The 23,795-nt window shown below is 32.2% G+C and overlaps 1 protein-coding gene across 2 annotated transcripts; it reads right to left on the bottom strand.

The window, feature by feature from the left end:
- Positions 1-1,443: 1,443 nt before the first annotated feature.
- Rab1 (RAS oncogene family member Rab1) lies at positions 1,444-21,752 on the bottom strand. Of its 2 annotated transcripts, none has more exons than XM_074176019.1 (7): positions 21,568-21,752; positions 19,462-19,534; positions 19,144-19,191; positions 8,142-8,189; positions 7,833-8,060; positions 7,531-7,748; positions 1,444-2,208 (listed from the first exon to the last, which is right to left on the bottom strand). In XM_074176019.1, the coding sequence occupies exons 1-6, from the start codon at positions 21,579-21,581 to the stop codon at positions 7,551-7,553; spliced, it is 609 nt and encodes a 202-aa protein (XP_074032120.1). In that variant the 5' UTR covers positions 21,582-21,752; the 3' UTR covers positions 1,444-2,208; positions 7,531-7,550. The 2 variants fall into 2 exon arrangements, with proteins under 2 accessions (XP_074032120.1, XP_074032119.1); XM_074176018.1 differs by having other exon boundaries at positions 7,539-7,748; positions 21,568-21,750.
- Between the last annotated feature and the right edge of the window lie 2,043 nt (positions 21,753-23,795).

Below are 23,795 nucleotides of genomic sequence, written 5' to 3'. Positions count from 1 at the left end.
ATTTTCTTCTACAGTGGATCCACATCTGCATTTATGACTAACACAAATTGAAGAACCTAACCGAAGACCTATCGAAATCCTAAAAGATGCATCATCTAAGAGGGTACCCAAAGAAGCCAAGGGAAGAGCATTCAGCCAGGCACCAGAGTCTTTGGACATAACAGCTTTGAGTCTAGCCATTTGAATCTCGAAACGTTCAGCTGACTCAAGAAGTTGATTATGATTATTGAAAAGTGTATTTTTATTATTAAATTTGACATCTGACATAAACCGAATCACTCCATTCTGGCGAATCTTATTTTTATTGATGAGATCACTACGAATCGTTTATGAATACATGCTCGAATAAGATTGAACGCCAGAAAACACCTCTCGTCTCGATTACTGATTTCTATACCAATATATGCAAAGTAAACTTTGTTCATAAAGTCAGTAATGTTCCTTTGATGTTTTCAATTACATAATTATGGCAAAAATAGCAAAAGTCATTATGAAAATTTTTACAATCACGTGGAACAATTTTATTTTTTTAACAAAAAGCACAGCAATTTGAGTCTATATTTACACGATTTAGATTATACTTAGTTAAAATAAAACTAAACGATGGTAAAATTTATCAGAATTACCAATCTTAGAACATTTTATTTCATCGCCAACCACATTACATTAAAATATTGTTGCCAACTCCAAAATATTAAGGTATTTAAAAATGTATATACATTTTGATACATAAACTTTATTTTTACTCAATAGTGAAATGTGAAAAATTAGTTGAAATTTTAGGTTGTTGGCCTGTAGGTATTATAAGAAGGTGTCTCCAATTTTACTTCATTGGTGGTGGATGTGACCGGGTCAGTGTGACGTCGTTCCTATTGGTTGAATCAATTGACCTGATCTATGTACAGTTTAGAACAGGTAGCCAGGTTTTACTTATGTTAATTTCTGCTTTCTTTCAATTCAAATTGTCTCTGAGATTATGAATTTCTATGGCCTTCCTTTTTCGTATAGTAATTCTGAGTTTTAGCAAATATTTGTGTTTCTTCCAAAGATATATGTTAATATCTTCTTTGATTGCATGTTGGGCTATAACTGATTTTTTGGTAAGCCCGAGGCAACAATTTCATTTGTGTTCAGAGAACGGGCTACTTATACTTCTCTTCGTAGTTCCAGTATACTACCAATATTGCCAAAGGCTTTCTGGGATCCTTAAACTTTCTCTGATACGTTGTATTTATCTAGAATTCTCCGAATTTTGACTGTAATATTCTTATTTCAATTTTTTAAAGGAGCGATAATATCCAATTTCGATGATCACATATTCAATTCATCAAAACTTCAACATAATTCACTCATTATAATTTTTTACTTACTGCCTATGAAAAGAACATTTACCCAACAATTACCAAAAGTTGTTCAGGACAAATAACAAATGAAACTAGGATGCACTTATTATACCTTTATTTTATACTTGTTTACAATAATTCTCATACAAATATGATCTACAAAAATGAAGTTGTATTGTATCATACAAAAGTTAATCAACTAGTATTCAAATTTCTTCAACTTTTAACTATCCATCGAAACGCAGATTGCCTGTCGGTTGAAAACAATAGAAATAATTTGAAATTAGTGCAGAACTTTCCTCTCTAGTGCAATTTTTCCTATAAATAAGTTTTTCTTGTTTCAGGAATAATACAATACAAAACTCAGTCCTGGCTAATATATGTTTTAATGTTTTTGATTATTTTACAAACAAACCTTCAACCAAGATTCATACATTCTTACTAGGAAATACATCACATATTTAATTTAACCCTTAACTATTGTTATATATTTTCTGTGTAAATAAACAAAACATTTTCAACTACAAAGTAAAAAATGATTACAATTCTAAACGATTGGACCAACAAAAACCTACCATTGAAACGCAAGAAAGTTAACAAAGCTTTGTGGAAAATCTGAATGTGTATTTCTCGTTTTATATATATAATTTACATAATTGTCGACTCAGTAATAAATTATCGATTGCATTACAGAAAGTATAAATTAGGCTAATCAACGCTAGTATTTTTATGAAATTTGAACAAACTCTCAAGAAAATTAAGTTATCGATTTTTTTAAAATGATACGTTCAGACGGATATTACTATAAAATAATTTGTAGCATATGCTACTGTACAAAAAGAGATGAACAAAAATCACCTTCAACCTGAAAAAAAAAAGAAATATATTTTGAAAACAGTGGTACATAAATTGACATATGGAAAATACATTGGTTCTGTACTTTGGTAGTTATCCATGAATGTATGGATAAATCTGTTTTGTCTGGAGTTCGTTAAATCAAAATTGTAACAGATTGTGAGTTTTTTTTCACAGGTAACATCGACCAGATCAGATATTTTTTGCAATGGATGGTGCAAATTTGGTCAATTATTAATGTAAAACAGTTAACTTCAGTTCTGGAGTCTTTTATATAATTTTCTTGTTGAATGTTTTCAAAATGAATTTGTATGTGAATCAGCTAACCCACGAACAATTATTAGAGAATTTCAAGAAAGGTTCAAACTTAGGATATGAACAAACTCCAAGTAGTTTTCTAGCGTAGAGACTGAGATGTTTACTCATAAATAGAAATAGAAAAAATAAATATAATTGTGTTCTAACTAGCAAATACAGGCTGATTCACGGTGGATGGCACATTAGACGTTTCTGGTGAACCAGACAACGGATCACTTTGAAAATTTAATGGAGGGCATATTCGGACATTCTCTAGTCAACTAAAATATTTTCGACAATGCGGTGTTGCCGCTTCTATTAGAAAGCAGTAGCAACTTTGATTTTTCAAATGGAACACTCTGTATATAATATTATTTTTGGAATCTCCAACAATTGCCCGACAACTTTTCTTGATATTTCCCTATACCTATCTGTTACCGTTTTCGAAATAAAAATTAATTTCAATTTTTTTCTTCGAAAATCATGACTTCTAAAAATGCCGATATCTTTTAGTTAAGTACTATGATATCGAAATTTGGTTTGGAGTTAGGTGATACTTGGACACATCCCACACGTCAGCCTAATCTCCGTTACTTCAATACAGGGTGGTAAAAAAATACAGTTTTTTCGTTTGCTTGAAAAAGTTGCTGAAATTTGATTATTTTAAATGGAACACCCTGTATATTATTGAAAATTCGGAAAGCTGCTGAAATTTGCTTTCTTTCTATGTATATCATACCTATATCTAACTAGTCAAGTTTCGGACTTATGAACATTTATTTGTGAAAATGTCCCTTCAGAATGGTATTTGGTAAGCAGGCCATGATTACTATTTGACAGTAGCGTTGTGACATTCTCCTAATAATATCGACATTTTCGTCACTTCAGAAGTTGCAAATACCTTCAAAACGATGTAACAAAACTATTCAAACGAAGTTCTTATGAATTTGTTTATTATTTTTGGACAGTGTGACAAAATTATCAGCAGAACATGTAGAAAGTTCAATGAAATGTATCCGAATCTACCGCCAATGAACCTCAAGAAATTTATACGAATTCAGAACAATTTCAATGCATTTGGATCAACTTTAAAAGCACCAAGAAACTTGCCTCGACCCGTAACTTTCGAAGACAACCAGATTAATGTCTTAGCATATTTTCACGCATTTCTCGAGTCATCGATAAGAATTGCTGAAGAAGATTTGGGTATAAAATATTCATCGGTTCAAAGAATCTTGCGAAGACATAAAATGCATGATTATAAATTCACCAAAATTCAAGCAATGAAGCCTCAAGTTCCTCAACAGAGAGTAGAATTTTGTGAAATGTTGTTGACACGCATTCAAGAAGATCCACTTTTTTTAAATAACATTGTTTGGACTGATGAATCGAAATTTTCGAGAGAAGGGATTTTCAATAGAAAAAATCGTCATTATTGGTCCAGTGAAAATCCTCACGTCACAAAAGAAGCCGGATTTCAAGAAAAATTTAGTTTTAATGTCTTCTGCATGTTGATGGACAACAAATTGAGGTACGTGATATACGAGGAGTCATTAACATCCAGAAGCTACCTGAATATTTTGGAGAATACTGTAGACGGTTTCGTGGATAAGCTGCCACTCGAAGATTATCGAAACTGTTGGTACCAACTAGACGGAGCTCCTGCACATTGCACAAGAGAAGTGAGCGCAGAACTGGATAGACTATTTGACGATCGGTGGATGAGGCGCTTGGGACCATGGAATTGGCCAGCGAGATCACCCGATCTTAATCCATTAGATTTTTAATTGTGGGGAATGATTAAAGAAAAAGTTTACAAAATACCCGTCCGTTCGAGAGATGAATTGTTAGAAAGGATTGCCCAAACATTTGAAGATTTGGATCCCAATGAAATCAGATCTGCCACCACGAAAGCAGTCAACACCCGCATTTTAAAGTGCTTGGAAGTGAACGGCCAGCGATTCGAACATATTTTGAAATATTCCACATGATTGTTTTACTTTTTTATAATTATTCATATCAATATTTCCAATTTCAAGTTTCTTGGTGCTTTTTTAAAGTTTATCCAAATGCATTGAAATTGTTCTGAATTCGTATAAATTTCTTGAGGTTCATTGGCGGTAGATTCGGATACATTTCATTGAACTTTCTACATGTTCTGCTGATAATTTTGTCACTGTCCAAAAATAATAAACAAATTCATAAGAACTTCGTTTGAATAGTTTTGTTCCATCGTTTTGAAGGTATTTGCAACTTCTGAAATGACGAAAATGTCGATATTATTAGGAGAATGTCACAACGCTACTGTCAAATAGTAATCATGGCCTGCTTACCAAATACCGAATGGAAATACCATTCTGAAGGGACATTTTCACAAATAAATGTTCATAAGTCCGAAACTTGACTAGTTAGGTATAGGTATGATATACATAGAAAGAAAGCAAATTTCAGCAGCTTTCCGTATTTTCAATAATATACAGGGTGTTCCATTTAAAATAATCAAATTTCAGCAACTTTTTCAAGCAAACGAAAAAACTGTATTTTTTTACCACCCTGTATTGAAGTAACGGAGATTAGGCTGACGTGTGGGATGTGTCCAAGTATCACCTAACTCCAAACCAAATTTCGATATCATAGTACTTCTTAACTAAAAGATATCGGCATTTTTAGAAGTCATGATTTTCGAAGAAAAAAATTGAAATTAATTTTTATTTCGAAAATGGTAACAGATAGGTATAGGGAAATATCAAGAAAAGTTGTCGGGCAATTGTTGGAGATTCCAAAAATAATATTATATACAGAGTGTTCCATTTGAAAAATCAAAGTTGCTACTGCTTTCTAATAGAAGCGGCAACACCGCATTGTCGAAAATATTTTAGTTGGCTAGAGAATGTCCGAATATGCCCTCCATTAAATTTTCAAAGTGATCCGTTGTCTGGTTCACCAGAAACGTCTAATGTGCCATCCACCGTGAATCAGCCTGTATATGATAAAATTGGCCGATACTTCATAATGAAAAACTATATGTACTCAAGTAACACTTCATTGTGGGATTTTCACTGGATAGTTTACAAAAACGCAATATGTATTTCACTATACAATAGCGTCCTCAGGCGTGTTCATACTGACTGAATTCTACCTAATTAGTGCTTTATATAATATAACAACTTGATTCATATGACCTCCCTACTCAATTATCAAAAATTTTACCTGAGTTTATCTATAAACTAATTTAAAATATAAACATTATGAAAGAAATTTTACAAGCTCCTTAAATGGATATGTAACTAATCACCAATTTCTATATAAGTAAATAGATTCAACAGAGGTATATAATTCAATTATTTTTGTAAATTTCTTACATCTATTAATTTCCAAGCATCTTTTGGAATGATTTATGATCATATAATTTTAAAACTGTTTTTCAGTTCACAAAATATGGTTTGCAACTTGTCATCAAAATTAAAGATACTGTCCTTTTTAGTCAAGTCTGTTACTGGTTTGGCAATAATGGCTTACTTATCAATAGACCTTCGAAAAAATCCAGAAAGACCGAGAAATCTGAGAATTTCTTGTATATCAGTTGTTTCTGGTTAATATTTAATTGCACTCAATTTATTAGTTTAAGCCTTGTTCATATTTTTTAATACTTAGTGTCAAATTCTCCAGGGATTGAGTCTAGCACTTTCAATATCATCAAACCATTTTGCAGCTTTGGGAATATCCTTATCCCTATCAAAGTATCCAATCACTAAATTGATGGATGTAGCAGTTACTACGTGGCCCAGAGATCATCATGAAAAATGAGAAAACGTTCTATTATTTTTTACCACTTTTATCAGAAGTTTCCATGCCTCTGAATTTACATTGGACTCACCATTTGCATTTTTCTTATTGCAATCAGATTAATAACAACATATTATGGGATAGTAGCAGCGGCCAACAGCTTCCTTTGAACTTCAGAGTTGTGAAAATAATGTGTAAATACTTGTTAGTAGTACTTAGGTCTATATTTTTCAGAACAAAACTATCCCCTACGTGAATTACTGTGGTCATTACTCTTATAACCTCAAAACCCAGAAAATCATGACTCGAATTGAGTAACTTGTCATCTGTCACTACTGCACTATCTTTGAGAGTTATTTTTCTATTTCTATTTTCTATTATGGGGTAAAAGTTTACAATCTCAGTTCTTTCTTGATGGCTCTCAGTCAAATTTAAGTAATCACTCAGACCACTTTGGAAGAAACTAATTTTACTCTACTGACATAAAGGGTTCTCTATTTTTTTTTTATTCTTTGTCAAAATAACCAAAAGACCTACTCATTACTACTAAACCTCACAATAATTTTTGACAGCCAACAACCTCTGCATTACATTCAACATAAATATTACAGTGTTCTCATATGACCAAGATAGTATAAAACATTGCTCATTTTGAAGTCTTTGAGTCTGGAAATTTCAATTTCATGACAATATAGAAAAAACTGAGGGAAAATTATATAACAGTAACAATGCCCAATTCTTCATAAATTATTCAAATGATTCTGTATTGATGAGAATATGTTCCTCAAAATTGTGTGAATGACTTGCAACATCCTGATATTTTTTTCACATCAACAATAATACTTGCAACTCTAATATGAACCGTAATATTTTACTCCGTAACATAATCAATAGTTTTTTCAAGTCGTTTCCTAAAGCGAGTTCACAAAACACCATACATAATCGTTTTGAATTTTTCATTGATTATTTGAATTATTTTCTGCAAGTTATAAGAAGCGGAATAGTTGTATGCATTATCTGTAAATTGTTGAATTTTATACATAGGGATGATAATTATACAGTCGATGGATTGAATATGACTCACAAACATTTCATCAATTACATTTCTATATGGCAAAAGTAGATGCAGAATTTTGAAAATGCTCACAGCTTTTGAGTTTGATGAAAATATAAAGACTGTACAAAGGTATTTGGAACTAACTTTATAATAAAATAATACTTTTTTTAACAATAAACTAGAGTTACACACCATAATACCTTTCAAAATTTTCAGCAGCATCCTGATTTGGTAGTTTCCACTGGGCGACTTTGATCGAACCTAACTTTATTACCCTGATCGGCTGCTGAAGATGGTGGCCCCAATCTATTTTTTATTTCTGCCGCCATTGTCATGAAAGCCTGCTCTACATTAACGGCATTCTTAGCTGAAGTTTCTAGAAAGGGTATACCTAACTGGTCGGCATACTCCTAAAAATTTAAAACACATTATTTTTCTCGTTACGTCTTAGATCAGATACTGAAAAATATGAAAAACCACTTCTTAACTTATACCTTAGCTGTAGTAAAATCGACGACTTTCTTGGTACTCAAATCACTTTTATTTCCTACGAGTAATTTGTTGACATTGTCACAGGCATAACGGTCAATTTCTTCTAACCACTGTTTTACATTGTTGAATGAGTCTTGGTCAGTACAATCATAAACAACGATAATTCCATGAGCTCCCCTATAATAACTAGATGTAATAGTTCTAAACCTTTCCTGGCCCGCAGTGTCCCACTACAAAAAACATAACTTCAGAAAAGTTTTCATGAAAGAAGTGTAATCTACAGAACATGAATAATAAAAAATGGCACTTACAATTTGCAATTTTATTGTTTTCCCATCCAAGTCAATAGTTCGGATTTTCTATAAAATAAATAAATAAATAAGCACAAAAAAATGAGATAATCTCTTGTATTTCATTCTTTAACAGTGAACAATAACAATATTGAGTTCACTTCTTCTTTCTCAAAAAGAGTAGAAAGTGTTTCTCTTAGGAAAATGGAAAAGTCAATTAGTTGCTGGCAAGGAAGCTCAAAACCAATCATTAAGAAAGAACCCATATCCCTGATGGATGTCTGTTGTAGAATCAAGTTTTTAAATAAATCACATGGGAAACTGATTTCTATTTTCCAAAGAAGTTCATTGTATATGGGCAATTACATTCAATTAAAACCGAAACACATATGACACACAAATAAAGACAGACTAGGGGCAAAATAGGTCGATAAAGTAACGATAACGAAATAATGTGGCTACTGCTCTGAGCAACCGAAATTTTTAATGAAGAATTGCTCTTATTTATAAAGTTCACTAAAAAGGACTTATTTCAGAAAATTCGTTAGCATATTATTATTCTGTATAATACAATGTACTTTACATTCAATATGTGTATCAGTGTTTTATGTTTGTCCGAACATTGGCAATCTGAATCCAACTTGAAAAGTATTAATATAGCGGAATACTATTTAGCTTTCTATTACTGCAGAAGTATAAACCAACATGGAGGCGTTTGCATTTTCTCAAAGTCAAATATTAGATGTCGACGTATAGAAACGAAAGCCTATAACCAAGAATTTGTAACAGAATTCAGTGCCTTAGAATTACCCAGTTTGAATGTCATAATTATTACTTCATATCAATCAACTAAAAATTTCAAAATAGTTGTAACTGGTGACTTCAATATTAATTTTAAATCAAAATCTTCTGAATTATTACTGTTTTTATCCCTCTTGAAATCTTTCGATTTAGATGTTACTATTCAAGAACATACAAGAGTTACCTGCCAATCTGCAACTTGTATCGATAACATAATTACAGATATTGACGGAAATCGTACCTTAGGAATATATGATCCTTTTCTGTCAAACCACATGGGACAATACATAAGCGTCCCTTTAAACTGATCGCAAACAACAGTGGATTACAGAAGACAGATGACGAAAAAATCAATAGCAATGTTCAGTGACCTGACAAGAAAAGCAAATTGGCATTTATTTTTTGAATATTTGGGTAACGATGTAAATAAACCTGCCGATTGGTTGGTTAGTACTTACAATAACCTTGCAAAGAATTGTTTTCCCCTAAAAAGATGTCCCCCAAATAAGGCGCCAGTAAAATAGTTCAATGAAGATTTGGAAAAAAAGCGAAAATTTCTATCATCTATCAAAATAATTTGCAATAATACTAACAATCCGGAATATTGGTTATTTTATAAAAAACTGAAAATCGACTACAGAAATTCGATTACAAATACAAAAAGAGTTGCCTATGAGAACTTTCTCACTAGATCTACCAATCTAGTTAAAGATAGCTGGAGAATGATAAATTTTGAATACGGTAAAAATTGCAATAAAAATAAAAATGATTATTCAGAAAGTTTACCGAACTCCCATTTATCTCCTACTGATCTCTTAAGAAAATTACCATCACATAAACATAGTTTCTTTTTATCCCCATCCACACCAACTGAAGTATTCTCAGCTATCAACCAGCTCAAAAATTTTAGTTCAGTAGATGCCTTTGAATTAAATGCATTGCTCGTTAAGGAGACATCGGAACTACTGCTTGAACCCTTAACACTCCTATCAATCAGTGCTTCACCTCAGGAGTTTTTCCTGACATATTTAAAATATCTAGAGTCTTACCAATATTTAAAAAAGATGATCCCAATATTTTAAGCAACTTTCGTCCAATTTCAATTATAAATATTTTTTCAATAATAGTGGAGGTATTATTGAAAGATAGACTGACGGATTATTGCGAAAAAAAATAAGTTTATATCAAACACCCAATATGGTTTCCGAAAGAACAAATCAACAATAAGGGCTTTACTGAAGATCATTGGAGATATTGTCGAAGGTGCGATTTGTCCAAGGCGTTCGACTGTTTCTCACATGACCTTCTGTTGCTTAAGTTAGAGTGTTACGGTGTCAGAGGTGTACCTCTCAAACTATTATCATCCTATCTAAATAACAGAAAACAGCTAGTAAAAATAGGTACAAATATTTCTGATCTTCGAACCACCAAATATGGAGTTCCCCAAGGCTCGGTACTTCGACCGTTATTGTTTATCATATATATATAAACGACATCTGTCTACATACTACTAATATTAATTCAACTATTCTCTTTGCTGACGATACTTCTTTTATCAACACCTCTACAAATCTATCTACACTTTTACAAATGACAGATGAATCCATTCACAATGCAAAAAATTGGTTTTCCGCCAACTTCATGCAATTAAATGATCAGAAGACTCAAAAATGAATAATTTCAACAAACAACAACTATACAACAAGTGCACATTGTAAACTTCTGGGTATTACAATCGATGACTCTCTTAATTGGTACATGCATACAGAAAATTTAAACAATGGTCTATCCAGTATCTAGTTTCTTCTAAGAAGGTTACGATGTATTGTCAATCCAGAAATTTTAAGAAATACATATTTTGGTTTATTTCACTCCCGAATTAGTTATGGCACAATATTATGGGGTAATTCCTGCCATGCCGCAAAAATTTTCAGGTCTCAAAAAAAGGCTATACGCCTGATAACCGGAGTAGATCCTAGAGAGCACTGCCGTGACTTATTTATCAAACTGAGAATAATGAGCTTCCATGTATTTACATTTTCCAAACTGTCTGTGAAATACACGAAAATAAAAGAAACTATTCTTACAACTCTGATATTCACACACATGATACTAGATCTGCTAACCAAATAGCGTTGCCGATATTTCGTTTAACAAAATCCAAAACGAACTCCATAAATTTGAAACTTTACAAGTTGACTTCAGAGATGCGATCACTGAAAATTCTAAATTCAAAAGGGCTATTAGAAATATACTTTTAGATCACTGTTTTTATAGTATTAATGAATTTTTAAATAGTTAATAATCTATTGATTAATATATTGAACAATAATCCTTCACTGATATATTTTCATATTTGTGAAGTATGTTACTTTACAACATATTTTTAATGTGTACGTTATACTATATTGTGCTCTTGTGATATACTGTTTGGAACCTTTGGTGTAGTAATGAATATTACTGGAGTTTTTTCCCAACACCAAATCGTTATTTTTACACCTCGTGTTTCGATCACCAAGTGATCATCTTCAAGAGGAAGATAAAACTAATAACTACTCAAAACTAAAGCTACTTATACTAATCAGGTACATCATACAGGTAGGTAATCAGTAATACCACCCATACAAGTGTACCACCCTAAATTAATTTTACAATTACAATTTTCTATTATTTACAATATGTCCTTATGTATGTTCAAATGTTACAGCTATATATAGAACAATTTTCAGCTATATAAAATTAGTTTCACAATATTGCCTATCTAAATATATTTACAATCTGTCTTTTTGTAGTAATCAGTAAACCCAACAATATTATTTCAACAAGCTATATAGTATGCTATTTGGTATTGGTCCATTGTCGTTATTCATAATATTATTATGTTTACTTATTTCCACACTCTCATAGGCATCTAGTTGCCTGTTGTTATTAACTTGTCTAACTAATCTTAAAGAACTGAAGTCTATGGAATGGTTTTGTTGCAAAATATGATGGGCGACTGCTGATTTTTCAGGTCTTCCATATTTTAAGTGTGCCATGTGTTCCTTATATCTCACTTTAATAGATCTTTTTGTCTGTCCATAATATTTTGCATCGCAGTCCTTACATTCAATTTCGTAAATTCCAATTTCGTAAATTCCAGACTTTTCCGAATTCTCGACTTTGTCTTTTGGACTTTCCAAAAGGTCCTGCAGTGTATGACTTGTTTTAAAAACCACCTTCATACCTAGTTCCTTGAAAATCTGTATGATGTACCTGATTAGTAGTAGTACCTGAGTAGTTATTAGTTTTATCTTCTTCTTGAAGATGATCACTTGGTGATCGAAACACGTGTCGAGGTGTAAAAATAACGATTTGGTGTTGGGAAAAAACTCCAGTAATAATCTATATTGTGCTGTCCTTTTAAAACTTAATGTAATAAAAAGTTTTTTCTTATTGATTTATATATACCACGTCTCTCTATGACCATTTTTTATATATGACATGCTGTAAACTTATTGTAAAACAGTCAAATAAATCTATCTATCTATCTATCTATTCTAAGTGATAACTGGCAATTTGAATATTCCAGTATGTGAAACATTAGACCTAAATAGATATATAATTTTATTAGTCTGCAATTTATTAGTTCTAAAAACAACTATTCATGTAGAACAAAACGTTTCAAACGATAGAAATTTTATATTGAATTGTCAAATCAATTGGTGAATTCAACATACTGAGTGAGAGCTATAGTCCCAATGAGAACTTCTACTGATTGAATGCAAACTATTTTTCAATTGTAGAATAAAAGGATGCTTTATGAAAGTGCAAAGTATGTTCAGAAAATAAGGGGAATTTTTTAATTAGAAAGGATTGGAGAGTCCGATTGTCATTTTTTTCATTTACACATGCCCCTGAAATATACAAAAAAGTTAAATTTATCTGTTGCAGCTACTATGGTTAGACATGTTTTTAGGAACTCGTCGATTTTTGTTTGTCAAAACAAATGGATCAAAGAATTTGTATCAAATTTTGTGTTAAAAATTAAATAAAGTTCAACAAAGTGCGTTAATGTTAACAAAGACCTATGGTGAGTCTGCTGTAAGTAAAACAAGAGTTTACGAGTGGTATAAGCGATTCCAAGACGAACGCCCCAGACACACCAGCACATCAACAACCAATGAAAACGTCCAAAAAGTGAAAGGAATGGTTATAAACGATAAATGACTCACAATCAGAGAAATCACTGAAGATATTGGAGTATTGATTGGCTCATGCCTAGAAATTTTCGAATGCTCGTAATAAACCTGCTCACACTTCATTGCTGGAATCAAACAACTCATCATTCACAAGTTATATATGCTCCAGTGAAAAAAAGGGGTTGAGTAATAACTATCAATTTCTAAATTTGTCATATCAATAGAGGAAAACACGCTGGAGTGCACGAAAATACGATGAAAAAAAGTACCAAAAAAAACATGAGACATCTTTCCTACAAATTGGAGCTAAATGTCTGGAACTCAAGATTACTAAGGGTTGTTCAATGCTTTCCAACTTCTTTACTCTCAGAATTAGTAAACGGGTTGGTACACTCACAACAACTATTAAGTGTATTGAATTTCAACACTTTCGCTACAAGGCGAATTGTGATACCAACTACACTGAAAATAGCCATATTACAAGGATGTTAAGAATCATCGAAGAAATATACTTTGGTCTGGATTGTTATTGCTGAAGTTTGAACCTTTTCGGCTTCAGATCATTCAGTATATGAAATTTCACCTTATAATTAATAGTTAATGGTGCTAATTCAATAACATAACAATAACGAAAACATTGGAGAGGGAGACAAATACAGCGACCTAGAAAACCTCGGAAAATCAGGAAAAATAATAATTAATATCACTGTTCTTAAATTGGTGTGATATGAACAATCTGATTGTAAACTTGACCAAAATAAAATATATTTTAATTTAAAAAATGATCTAAAAAAGCAATCCTTGCCTTACTAATCAATGGAATGGCACTGGCATGCACAAGCTGTACAAAATTCCTTTCCAAAATTACTATAGACAACTGTTTGAAGTGGTCTGACCATATCACAGTTGTATGTAAAAAAACCAATCAAGGGTATTATGCAATCTCACGAATTAAGAATTGTATGCCTTTACGCACCATTTTAGATGTATATTACAGTCTGGTCTATAGCCATCTAAGTTATAATGTGATCCTATGGGAAACAGTGTTGACAAAGATAGGGTTTTCATTGCTCAAAAAAAAGTTATTAGGAAATTACTAGGCATTCCTTGGAGGGAATCATGCAAGACATTTTTCATTAGTCATCAAATTTTAACCTTTCCCTGCATCAACATCTTTAAAATACTTTTATATGTTCGCGAATGTATAACAGACTGTACTAAGAACTCATTCTATCATAGCTACCCAACTCGATATGCAGGAGTTGAGCATTCCTAAACATAAAACTATAAAATTCAAACATTCTCTCAAATATGTGGGAATAAAATTATTCAATCGGATACCAGACCATTTAAAACAGATGAACACTGTAGCATTTAAAAAAGCAGTTAAAACATTGCTTCTTTTTAAGGACTACTATAGTATTGGTGAATTTCTCTCGGACCATCTCGACTGAATGGGTTCATACGGCTTTGGCATGACATATTCAATTTTTATAACTACAATTGTTTTAATTTTTGTAGTTCTGACTTTTATTGTATAAATTTTTATTGTATTATTTCTACCTACGGATCTACAATTTTATCGTTTGATGTGATTTTTATGTGCTTAATACTGACCTATCCTATACGTTTGTCAACGTCTTTAAGGCTGAATAAATATCATTATTATTATTATTAAAATGAAATTACTAAAGTATATTTCAATCCAAGATTCAACGTATATAAAGAATGATAAGCGCCTGATCGTCTTGTGGCTTGCTGGAATGTGCAATGGCATTGGTCAAACGACCATAAACTGCTACAAATGTTCTTCACTGTTTTGATGCAGATGCATACTCAGATTCAGTGTGAAGTGCATCTTTTTAAATACCATACCTTGTAGTTTGAATATTGTGTTTTATTCAAATAATTTCGGAGTTTTTGGCTTTCTACTACTCCATCTTGATACAAAAAAAGAAGGATGAGGGAATCTTCCAAAGAAAGGAAGGAAGTAACTCTATACATGGATGTGTAGATCATGCAAAGAAGTAACTTTCAGACACAAACTGAAAGAAAGTCCTCTTGAAACAGCTACTTTCATATAAACATTGAATTATACGAAAGAAAAAATTCTTTCGAAACAAATACTTCTATATGAACACTGAATTATACAGAAGATACTTTTCCCTATTCAGTTTGTATTTCAAACATTCGTTGTGGAATAAAATTCAGATATCATTCACATGAGTTCTACTTTAAATGAATGGTAAAAAATTGCACTCACATAGAACACTTGCCATCTTCACTGGTATACACCGATGTTTCGCCTTAAGACACTTGCCCTAAGGCTCTTCAGTACCAAATTGGATAACATTATAGAAAATACACACACTTCATTCATGAATTACGATTTTTTAATGTCACGGAATAAGCTTGATCTACTTATGTCATCGATGACATCGTAATGACATTCATTCTCCTATTTGATTTAAACCGAGCCAAGAGGAATCTTATTTGAATTGAAGGGGTTATATTTTTTAGGAGTGATTAATTTTTGGGAAAGAAAGTTTTTGGCTTTCTACTACTCCATCTTGATACAAAAAAAGAAGGATGAGGGAATCTTCCAAAGAAAGGAAGGAAGTAACTCTATACATGGATGTGTAGATCATGCAAAGAAGTAACTTTCAGACACAAACTGAAAGAAAGTCCTCTTGAAACAACTACTTTCATATAAACATTGAATTATACGAAAGAAAAAATTCTTTCGAAACAAATACTTCTATATGAACACTGAATTATACGGAAGATACTTTTCCCTACGCAGTTTGTATTTCAAACATTCGTTGTGGAATAAAATTCAGATATCATTCACATGAGTTCTACTTTAAATGAATGGTAACAAATTGCACTCACATAGAACACTGCCATCTTCACTGGTATACACTTCAATTCAATTTCGGAGTATATTAAATAACAGTGTGTTTACTCCACTTGGGAGTGCCAAAACTTAATAACTGTAATGTAATAGACAATGCCCTGTATCATTCTAGAAAAATCCAACTATAGGACAAAAGAATGATTACCAATGAATGAGCCTCACTCTAAGAGACGTAAGCTAAAAGAATCAGCGTATATTCTCATATCTGGAGAGAACTGTATTTCGAATAGCTCCTTGGATATGGACCGTACTTGGCTACCCATCTTGAAGAAAAATTTAGATAGTGGTGAAATGACAACAGACTGATGTCGGAGAGCACCTTGTATCGAATGTTTCAGTTGTCAATCAACAACATTGACATAATTTCATAGTTCAAAACTCCTTTGACATCTGTCGAAGAAGTAAAGAAATAAATAATCAAAAACGAATAACTGCCAATATATTAGAATTTTTTGTCCATTTCTGAAGACGGAGGCAGATTTTGGCCTACGAAACGTTAATATAAGTATTGTATTATTCATTAACAATTTTTTTGATAAGCAAAATAAATACGACAAGTTACTGATAAATAGAAAATTTTTCTTCATGAAAAAATACTTTGATTTTTACGCAGTAACTTATCGGGGTAAACTAAAAAGTTTGCCTTTCTACACTTGTATAAAGTTCTCCATTATAAGTTTTATATTTTTCAGATTGTGGAATGTAACAAATACCCATAAAAGGTAGATAAAGAACTCTTTATAATATTATTATCTTTTGAAAAAAATCAATTTAACAATTCCCAATTTCAATTCAATTATTTTGTTGATATCAAATATGTACATGTTAAGTCACAAGATTCCCTCGGTTCATTGTTATCAGAGAAAACAATTTTTTGAATTGCTCAATTTTTTTTCACAGTCATATTGATAAATACTATCTTTTAAAATTATTTTCTCACATACTGGGTGATTCAGCCGAGCGTGGCCAACCAAAGTTATATATTTTTTTTAATGGAACACCCAGTATATGAATACGTTATTCGATTCCATATTTTTTTTAGCTCTGAAAGGAATTTTTGTTGTCGAATTTTCATTGCGGCATTGACAAGTTATTCCAGAGAAACCTATTTTGCCAGACATTTTTTTTTTAATTCACCACCCGCATGTCTACAGCAATTAAGTGGATTTTTTTAGGAATAGTTAGTCAACATCACTATGATAATTTCGGGAATCTCAACTTACGCAAACCATATATAGGGTGCTTGGTAAAACCGGTTAAGTTTCATTCATTTTCAAACAGACATAATTCAACTTTTTCAAATGGAACACCCTGTATTTTTTCATTTGTATGAAATGTTTCAACATTTCACTACATTTTTATACGAAAAACAAGATATTTTACCCATTTTTATTAATTGTCGTAACCACAAAAAATTTATTTACGTTCACTTTAAATTTTTTCAATATGAACAATAACGTCTAAATTTTTTATTGAATAGGGGAGTTCAGAAGATATTCAAACTGGCGACCATTTTCTGCAACACAAAATGTCATCCTGTTTTTAAACAAATTTTCTACACGTTCCAGCATATCCTCTGGGATTTCCCTGAAAACTCTAGTGATTCTTCGTTTCATGTTTTCTATAGATGTTGGAGGAGTTCAGTAGACAATTCATTTGATATACCCCCATAAAAGAAATCCATTTTGGTCAGGTCAGATGATCTGGGTGGCCACACCACAGGCCCAACCCTACCTATCCATTTTTTATTGAAATGATCATTGAGATATTCCCGTACCTCAGTTTCAAAATGTGGTGGTGCACCGTCTTGTTGTAGCCACATTCTAATTCTTGTTCCATATGGAATCCCGTCCAATAAATTCAAAAACTCATGCCGAAGAAATCTTACATATTTTCTTTCAGTGAGATGTCCATCCAGAAAATACGCAACGATAACTCATTTTCCGAGAATTACACCCCATTCAGTAACCAACGCTGTTGATGTTTCAGGCAACGAACGAAATGGGGGTTTTCCGTTGCATAAAAATGCATGTTATGCCAATTCACAGTTTCATTTTTATGAAAAGTCGCTTCATCAGAAAATAACACCAAATCGAAAAAAATATTTTCCTGATTGATCTTTTCTAAGCCCCATCGGTAAAATTGAACTCGTTTTTCAAAATCTCTTCCTCTTAACTCTTGCATCGATTGCATGTGGTGAGGATGAAATTTGCTTGCTCGTATCATTCGAGACACGCTGGTTTGAGAAAATCCTAATTCCCTGCTCACGTACAAACATGGGGATTTTCAACAAGGTGAAATGTATTATCTTCATTTATTACAGGGCAAACACATTCGAACTTCTCTTGATTGACATTATCAGTTCTTTCAAATATTGTTCTTAAGAACCTGAAATGCCTTTCCATCTGGTTATCTTCTTTCGAGGAACTTTTTTTGTAATCCCTATATGCAAGGAGGCAGTTTCAGTCACTATCCCCCCCCCAAAGCATACACCATTTGCACCACATCTTCTAATATATAATTCAAAATGAAAAGGATTCAATCTACACGCGAAAGAAACTTTAACACATGGCATTATTGACAAATTCCAAGATTCATTTTTTGATGACAGTTATGGATAACTGGGTTTTCAACGAAAAACGCAAGATAAGGTGGTAGTAGTAGTATTTACTGGCTATACTATAACAATTTTCAATTGAAGGTGATTCATTAGCAACGTCGCACTAGAAGTGACCAACAGATAATCCTCTTACCAACTCTGCAGAGGCGTATGAAAATTATATTTCAATTTATTTAAACACATAGGTAATTACATAAAAATTGTTATAGTAGGTGGTGTTTTACCTGGTGTCAATGGTAAAACTGATTACATTTTCTTATTATGCCTAATACAGTACTTCAAAAAAACAGAATAAAGACTAGGGGCTTGTTTTTCTTGTATCAATTAACAATAATTCTACCAATTAACTACCCTTTTTATTCAACTTCATTGATTGCACAACAAATGCCGATCCATCATAGTAATTCCCAAAAACAAAACTGAATAATAAAATGATTACATTTCTTGAGCAAATGTCACTTCTTAAATAACAACAAACTATTAGCATCAATGAATTCTACTTACAAAATCTACTCCTATGGTACTGATATAACTCTCTGTATAAGTATCATCCTGGAAAAAAAGATAAAATTTTGTTAATTTCATAATAAATTGAAGCAATGTAGGTGAAAAAAAAACAGTTTCTATGATGATTTTTAAACTTTAAAAAATAAAACTTTATCTCTGATCAAGATCTCTTTATCAAAAAAAGTATCAGTAAAACAATATCATATGTATCCAAGAACAGGAAAAGGTTCAATTTTTTACTTAGACTGCTAGAAATGTAGCCAAAACCAATTTAATTACATAATTTGAAGGTTACTTCAAATTAAATTTACTTACCGCAAATCGTAAGAGCAAACACGATTTACCTACACCAGAGTCGCCAATAAGGAGTAACTTGAATAGGTAATCACTGAAACAAAAAATGTATTAGTTGAATAAAATAATAGCAACTGATATTTTCATCAAAACTTCCAAACCGTTATTTTTAACACCTCAACATGTATTTCAATCACCAAGCGATCATCTAGTTTATTCTTCCTCTTGAAGATGACCACTTGGGGATCGAAACACTTGTCAAAGTGTTAAAATAACGGTTTGGTGTTGGGATAAAACTCCAGTAATATTGATAAATTGTTTAAGGCTTTCGCGGCCGAGATTTTCAGTGTTACAATATTCATTTGGGTTTGAAAGCCGTTGTAGTTTGGAACTGCTTGATTAACGCCTGATTAACGTTTCGCCAGCACGAGTGGTTGGCTTCTTAAGAGGTTTATTCATCTTGATGATTCACCGATGACTGGTGATTTTGAGTTCGTAAGTTGTATTTATGTTGACTCAGGTAGTCCGCCTCTCTTGTTGATGCGTTGCTATTGGCTGAAGTGTCGGGCATACACTTTTTATGCTATCGGAGTTAATCAACTCGTGTTATGTTGGCAAAAGTACACTGATTCAAATGACGCTTAATTCAATTAAATTGAATAGCTTTCACTGAGGTATTTAAATTCAAATTTTTTATTTGGTTCATAACAAAGCTACAGCTTTAGAACATGTCACAAAATACCATCAAATTAACATATGCCAAAAGTAAAATATAAAATCTTCAGAAGATACAGTGCAATAAAAATAATAATACAGTACATACATACAATCGTGAAAAGCATCTTTGCTCTATGGTCTCCCGGGAATGAATGGAAAAAGTCATTAATACCATATAGGGGATTTTCCGTAAGTAATGTCTTTAAATATTTTTTGAATTTACTATAGTTCAGAGAACGTACTGTAAGAGGTAGGGCATTGTACATTTTAATATCAATAGTATCGTCCATTCTTTGTAACCGGGTTCGAGGTAAAATCAAATTATCTTTATTATTTCTAGTATTGTGACCGTGTATATCGGACACAACAGAGTAACTATTAATGTTTTGTTTGACATATAGTAACTTTACAAAAAATATCAGAGAGTAAAGTGTCATTATTCTCAACGTTTTAAAGATTGGTTTGCAGGAGTCTTCAAAATTAGCTCATATGATACATCTTAGAGCCCTCTTCTGAATGACAATTATAGCATTTAAATGAAACTGAGCTGTAGTAGACTCATAAAAACCACAAAGCTTTTGAAATAACCTAATATAGTTCTTCCAAGTCATAAATTGCATGCAATGATCAATAAGTCATATGCAGTTGGATCATTGATTCACAAAAATTTGAGATATGTGAAATTATATTTCTTCTGAATTTCTTTGTAACCTTTTGTTCATAAGAATCCAGAATTGTGTTTTTCATCAGAAATTCCAATTGCACAATAAAAAATGTCTATTGATTTTTTTTTTGTTTTAACAGTTCCACAATTTGCTTATACACCTAACACAATAAAGTTTAATCACTAGTTGGTAACTTTCACATACAGAAATAAAAAAGGACCTCTACTGATATTACTAATATTTATGCTTATATAACTATACTTATTAGTATTCACGCACGTTTCATAGTTCATATGGATTGCAGAAAAGAAACTTTTATCTACACAAAGGTAGGTATAATCCAACATATACCACCATTTTGGTGGATATTTCTTTAGCTTCCAAATGAAAATCAATGTTTTTACCATAAAATTTTTTGAAAACATAAACGATTAGTTTTCTGAAGCGTTATCCATGAAATATTAAAATTGATATAATTCACTACAGTTCAAATTGACTCATGTTGTCCAGTATGACGTACTTACTCCCTGTAATCATAGTAAATAGTGGGTGGATTTCTTGAGAATGTAATATATTTTATCCGCCTTTTTATATTTCAACTTCAAAACCTTATAATTAAGAAACTGGAAGAAAGAGATTTTTATTGTATTACTTTCTAGCCTCTTTACTGCGCAATTCACGTCAAAAAATATTTCCTTCATTGTCAAAATGGATAGATGAAAGTGATAAATAAATCGATACTTACTATTCCGGATTCATTGTCTATGTGTATGAATTATGCTGGATACTTTTATTCGAAAACAAATACGATTTGCACCTCTAAATCACTTCACTAGCGCTTTTCAGAGAATTATTGTACACAATGGATGGACAAATTTGGGACGTCTCCTCGATTCCAACAACTTTACTGATTGACGTATTGCCAAAGTGGCAGCGCAGTCGTTGAATGACGTGCAGCATTGCAAAATGTGGGAATTTTGAAAATTGTTCTAATTGATATCTGTTTTTCATCTCTATTTTTTGCTTCATTTCAGTTGAATTGCATACTAATTAACAGTTAGTGACTCAACATCAAAAATCAATCTTTTCGAATATAAAAATTGGTTTGATTGTTTTAGTTATTATTAAGAATTGGTAGCGACAATTTGAATGTAGCTTTTCTTAAAGAAATATAATAAATTAAAACCAATCATTTTTGTCCAGACAAATGGGTACATTCTTATTTTCACCAGGGGCCTAATTCTCGAGTCATGATAATATTTTTGACTGGGATGTGTGACGTCGAAATGACATAATTTGACAGTCTTCGGCATATATCGATCATTGATCATAACAGATCGTTGAATACGACGTCAGTTTCTATGGAAAAAATTTTTCCCGTAGCCCCTGTGGCTTGATTCTTCAGTCACGAAAAACTTTTTTCCGTAGAATGTCACGTCGTCTTCAAAACTACTCACAATCTGTTTAAAATATGCTTTTCCGTTAATTAGCTGTCGCCCCCATAGAACGACAACTCTCAGAAGTTGAGAAACTTGTACGAGCTAAGGACTAACGAGGTCTTACCTTTTAACGTGTGAGTCCTAACACGGTTGCAGAATCATTCCAGCTTCAACCAGATAAATTCTCTCGAGAAAAATATCTGGTCGAGGCGGGAATCAAATCCACGGTCTTCCGATCGTGAGTCGGGCGCACTACCACCACGGCCAATTCCACAAATGATCAACATATGTTCCAGAATATCAAAATGCGTCGTTATTCGGTTACTTTCTTTCAGAAAATGATTCCGATAACTCGAGAATTGGACCGAGGTTGGTCCAAGGTTGGCGACGGGCCCGTAGTTGGTCCACCAATTCGTTTTTATATTAGTGTTATTTCAGGTGAGCCAACCACATTCCTTTTAATATCTAACAACTTGATCTGTATAAGTATATACCTATATACATATAAGTATTAAACTGTATAAGTATGTATATACATATGTATAAGTTTGAAAATGTCCTTATAGGACGAAACTGCAGTAACGTTAGTTACAAATAAAATTGGTAGAAAAGATAGAAAGTTTTCAATTCTCTTTTCTTCATTATGATTTCCTATCACGTAGTAACGGCTATATCCATCAATTTATTAGGTTATGTTATATTTTTTATGTAACCAGAAAAATTACATCAAACCTTAATAAAAATGTTATTGACTACGGTGATGAAAACAAAGAACTACAGGTTAATTGTTTTAAAAGGTTCATTTGGACAATAATCGAAAAAGAAATGAAAACCTAATAAACCTAGCGGAAATCAAGTGAAAATTTATTTGTTCAATACATTTAATTGTTTCGTCATCTTCAGACGATGTTTCATTTGTCGTGGGTTCATGTGCCCAGGTCTTGAACACATTTAAAGAAGGTGCATATATCCTGAGAGAAAATAAAACCGTACTCTGTTCTTTATCTCAAAAAATGACCTGGGTCATATCAGGTTTGTTCTACAAAAAGTTGATATAGTGCGATCTGGTTTTCTGAGGATAGTTCGTATTAGTGAATACTCTGTTCTCGTTTCGACTGCGAAATGATCCTAAACTGTCTTGAACCGTCCTGAATCGTTCTTGCTCTCGAGGCTGAACTGTTGAGAACTGTTCCCGTTGCTAATGCGCATTCATGTGGAAATTAGTTTGGGCTACTTTCTAAGATGTTTTTTTTATTTATTTGATTCAACTAATTGATGATTGAGGTTAGATATCTAACCTGTTATATAACATTTGAACTGACTACAAAGATATGCTACATAACAAAATGGACATGATGAACAGTATTTTCTCGTCTTCATCTTTTTATATATACTATAAGTGGCACAGTGGTGGCAAGTGTCCGAGACCGAGACTATTTCGGACTGTTTGAGATTTTTTGTTTGTATGCAGTTTCCAAACAGTTTCGGATGTTAGAACCAGAATAAACCTAACAACTGCTTAATTCATATCATA

The sequence above is a fragment of the Leptinotarsa decemlineata genome, unplaced genomic scaffold, assembly GCF_025532065.1.
Source record: "Leptinotarsa decemlineata unplaced genomic scaffold, Ldec_3_MD MMD2_tig00001393_RagTag_RagTag, whole genome shotgun sequence".
Classification (NCBI taxonomy): Eukaryota; Metazoa; Arthropoda; class Insecta; order Coleoptera; family Chrysomelidae; genus Leptinotarsa; species Leptinotarsa decemlineata.
The sequence above is the reverse complement of the archived record's forward strand: the minus strand, read 5'-3'. Positions and strand labels throughout refer to the sequence as shown.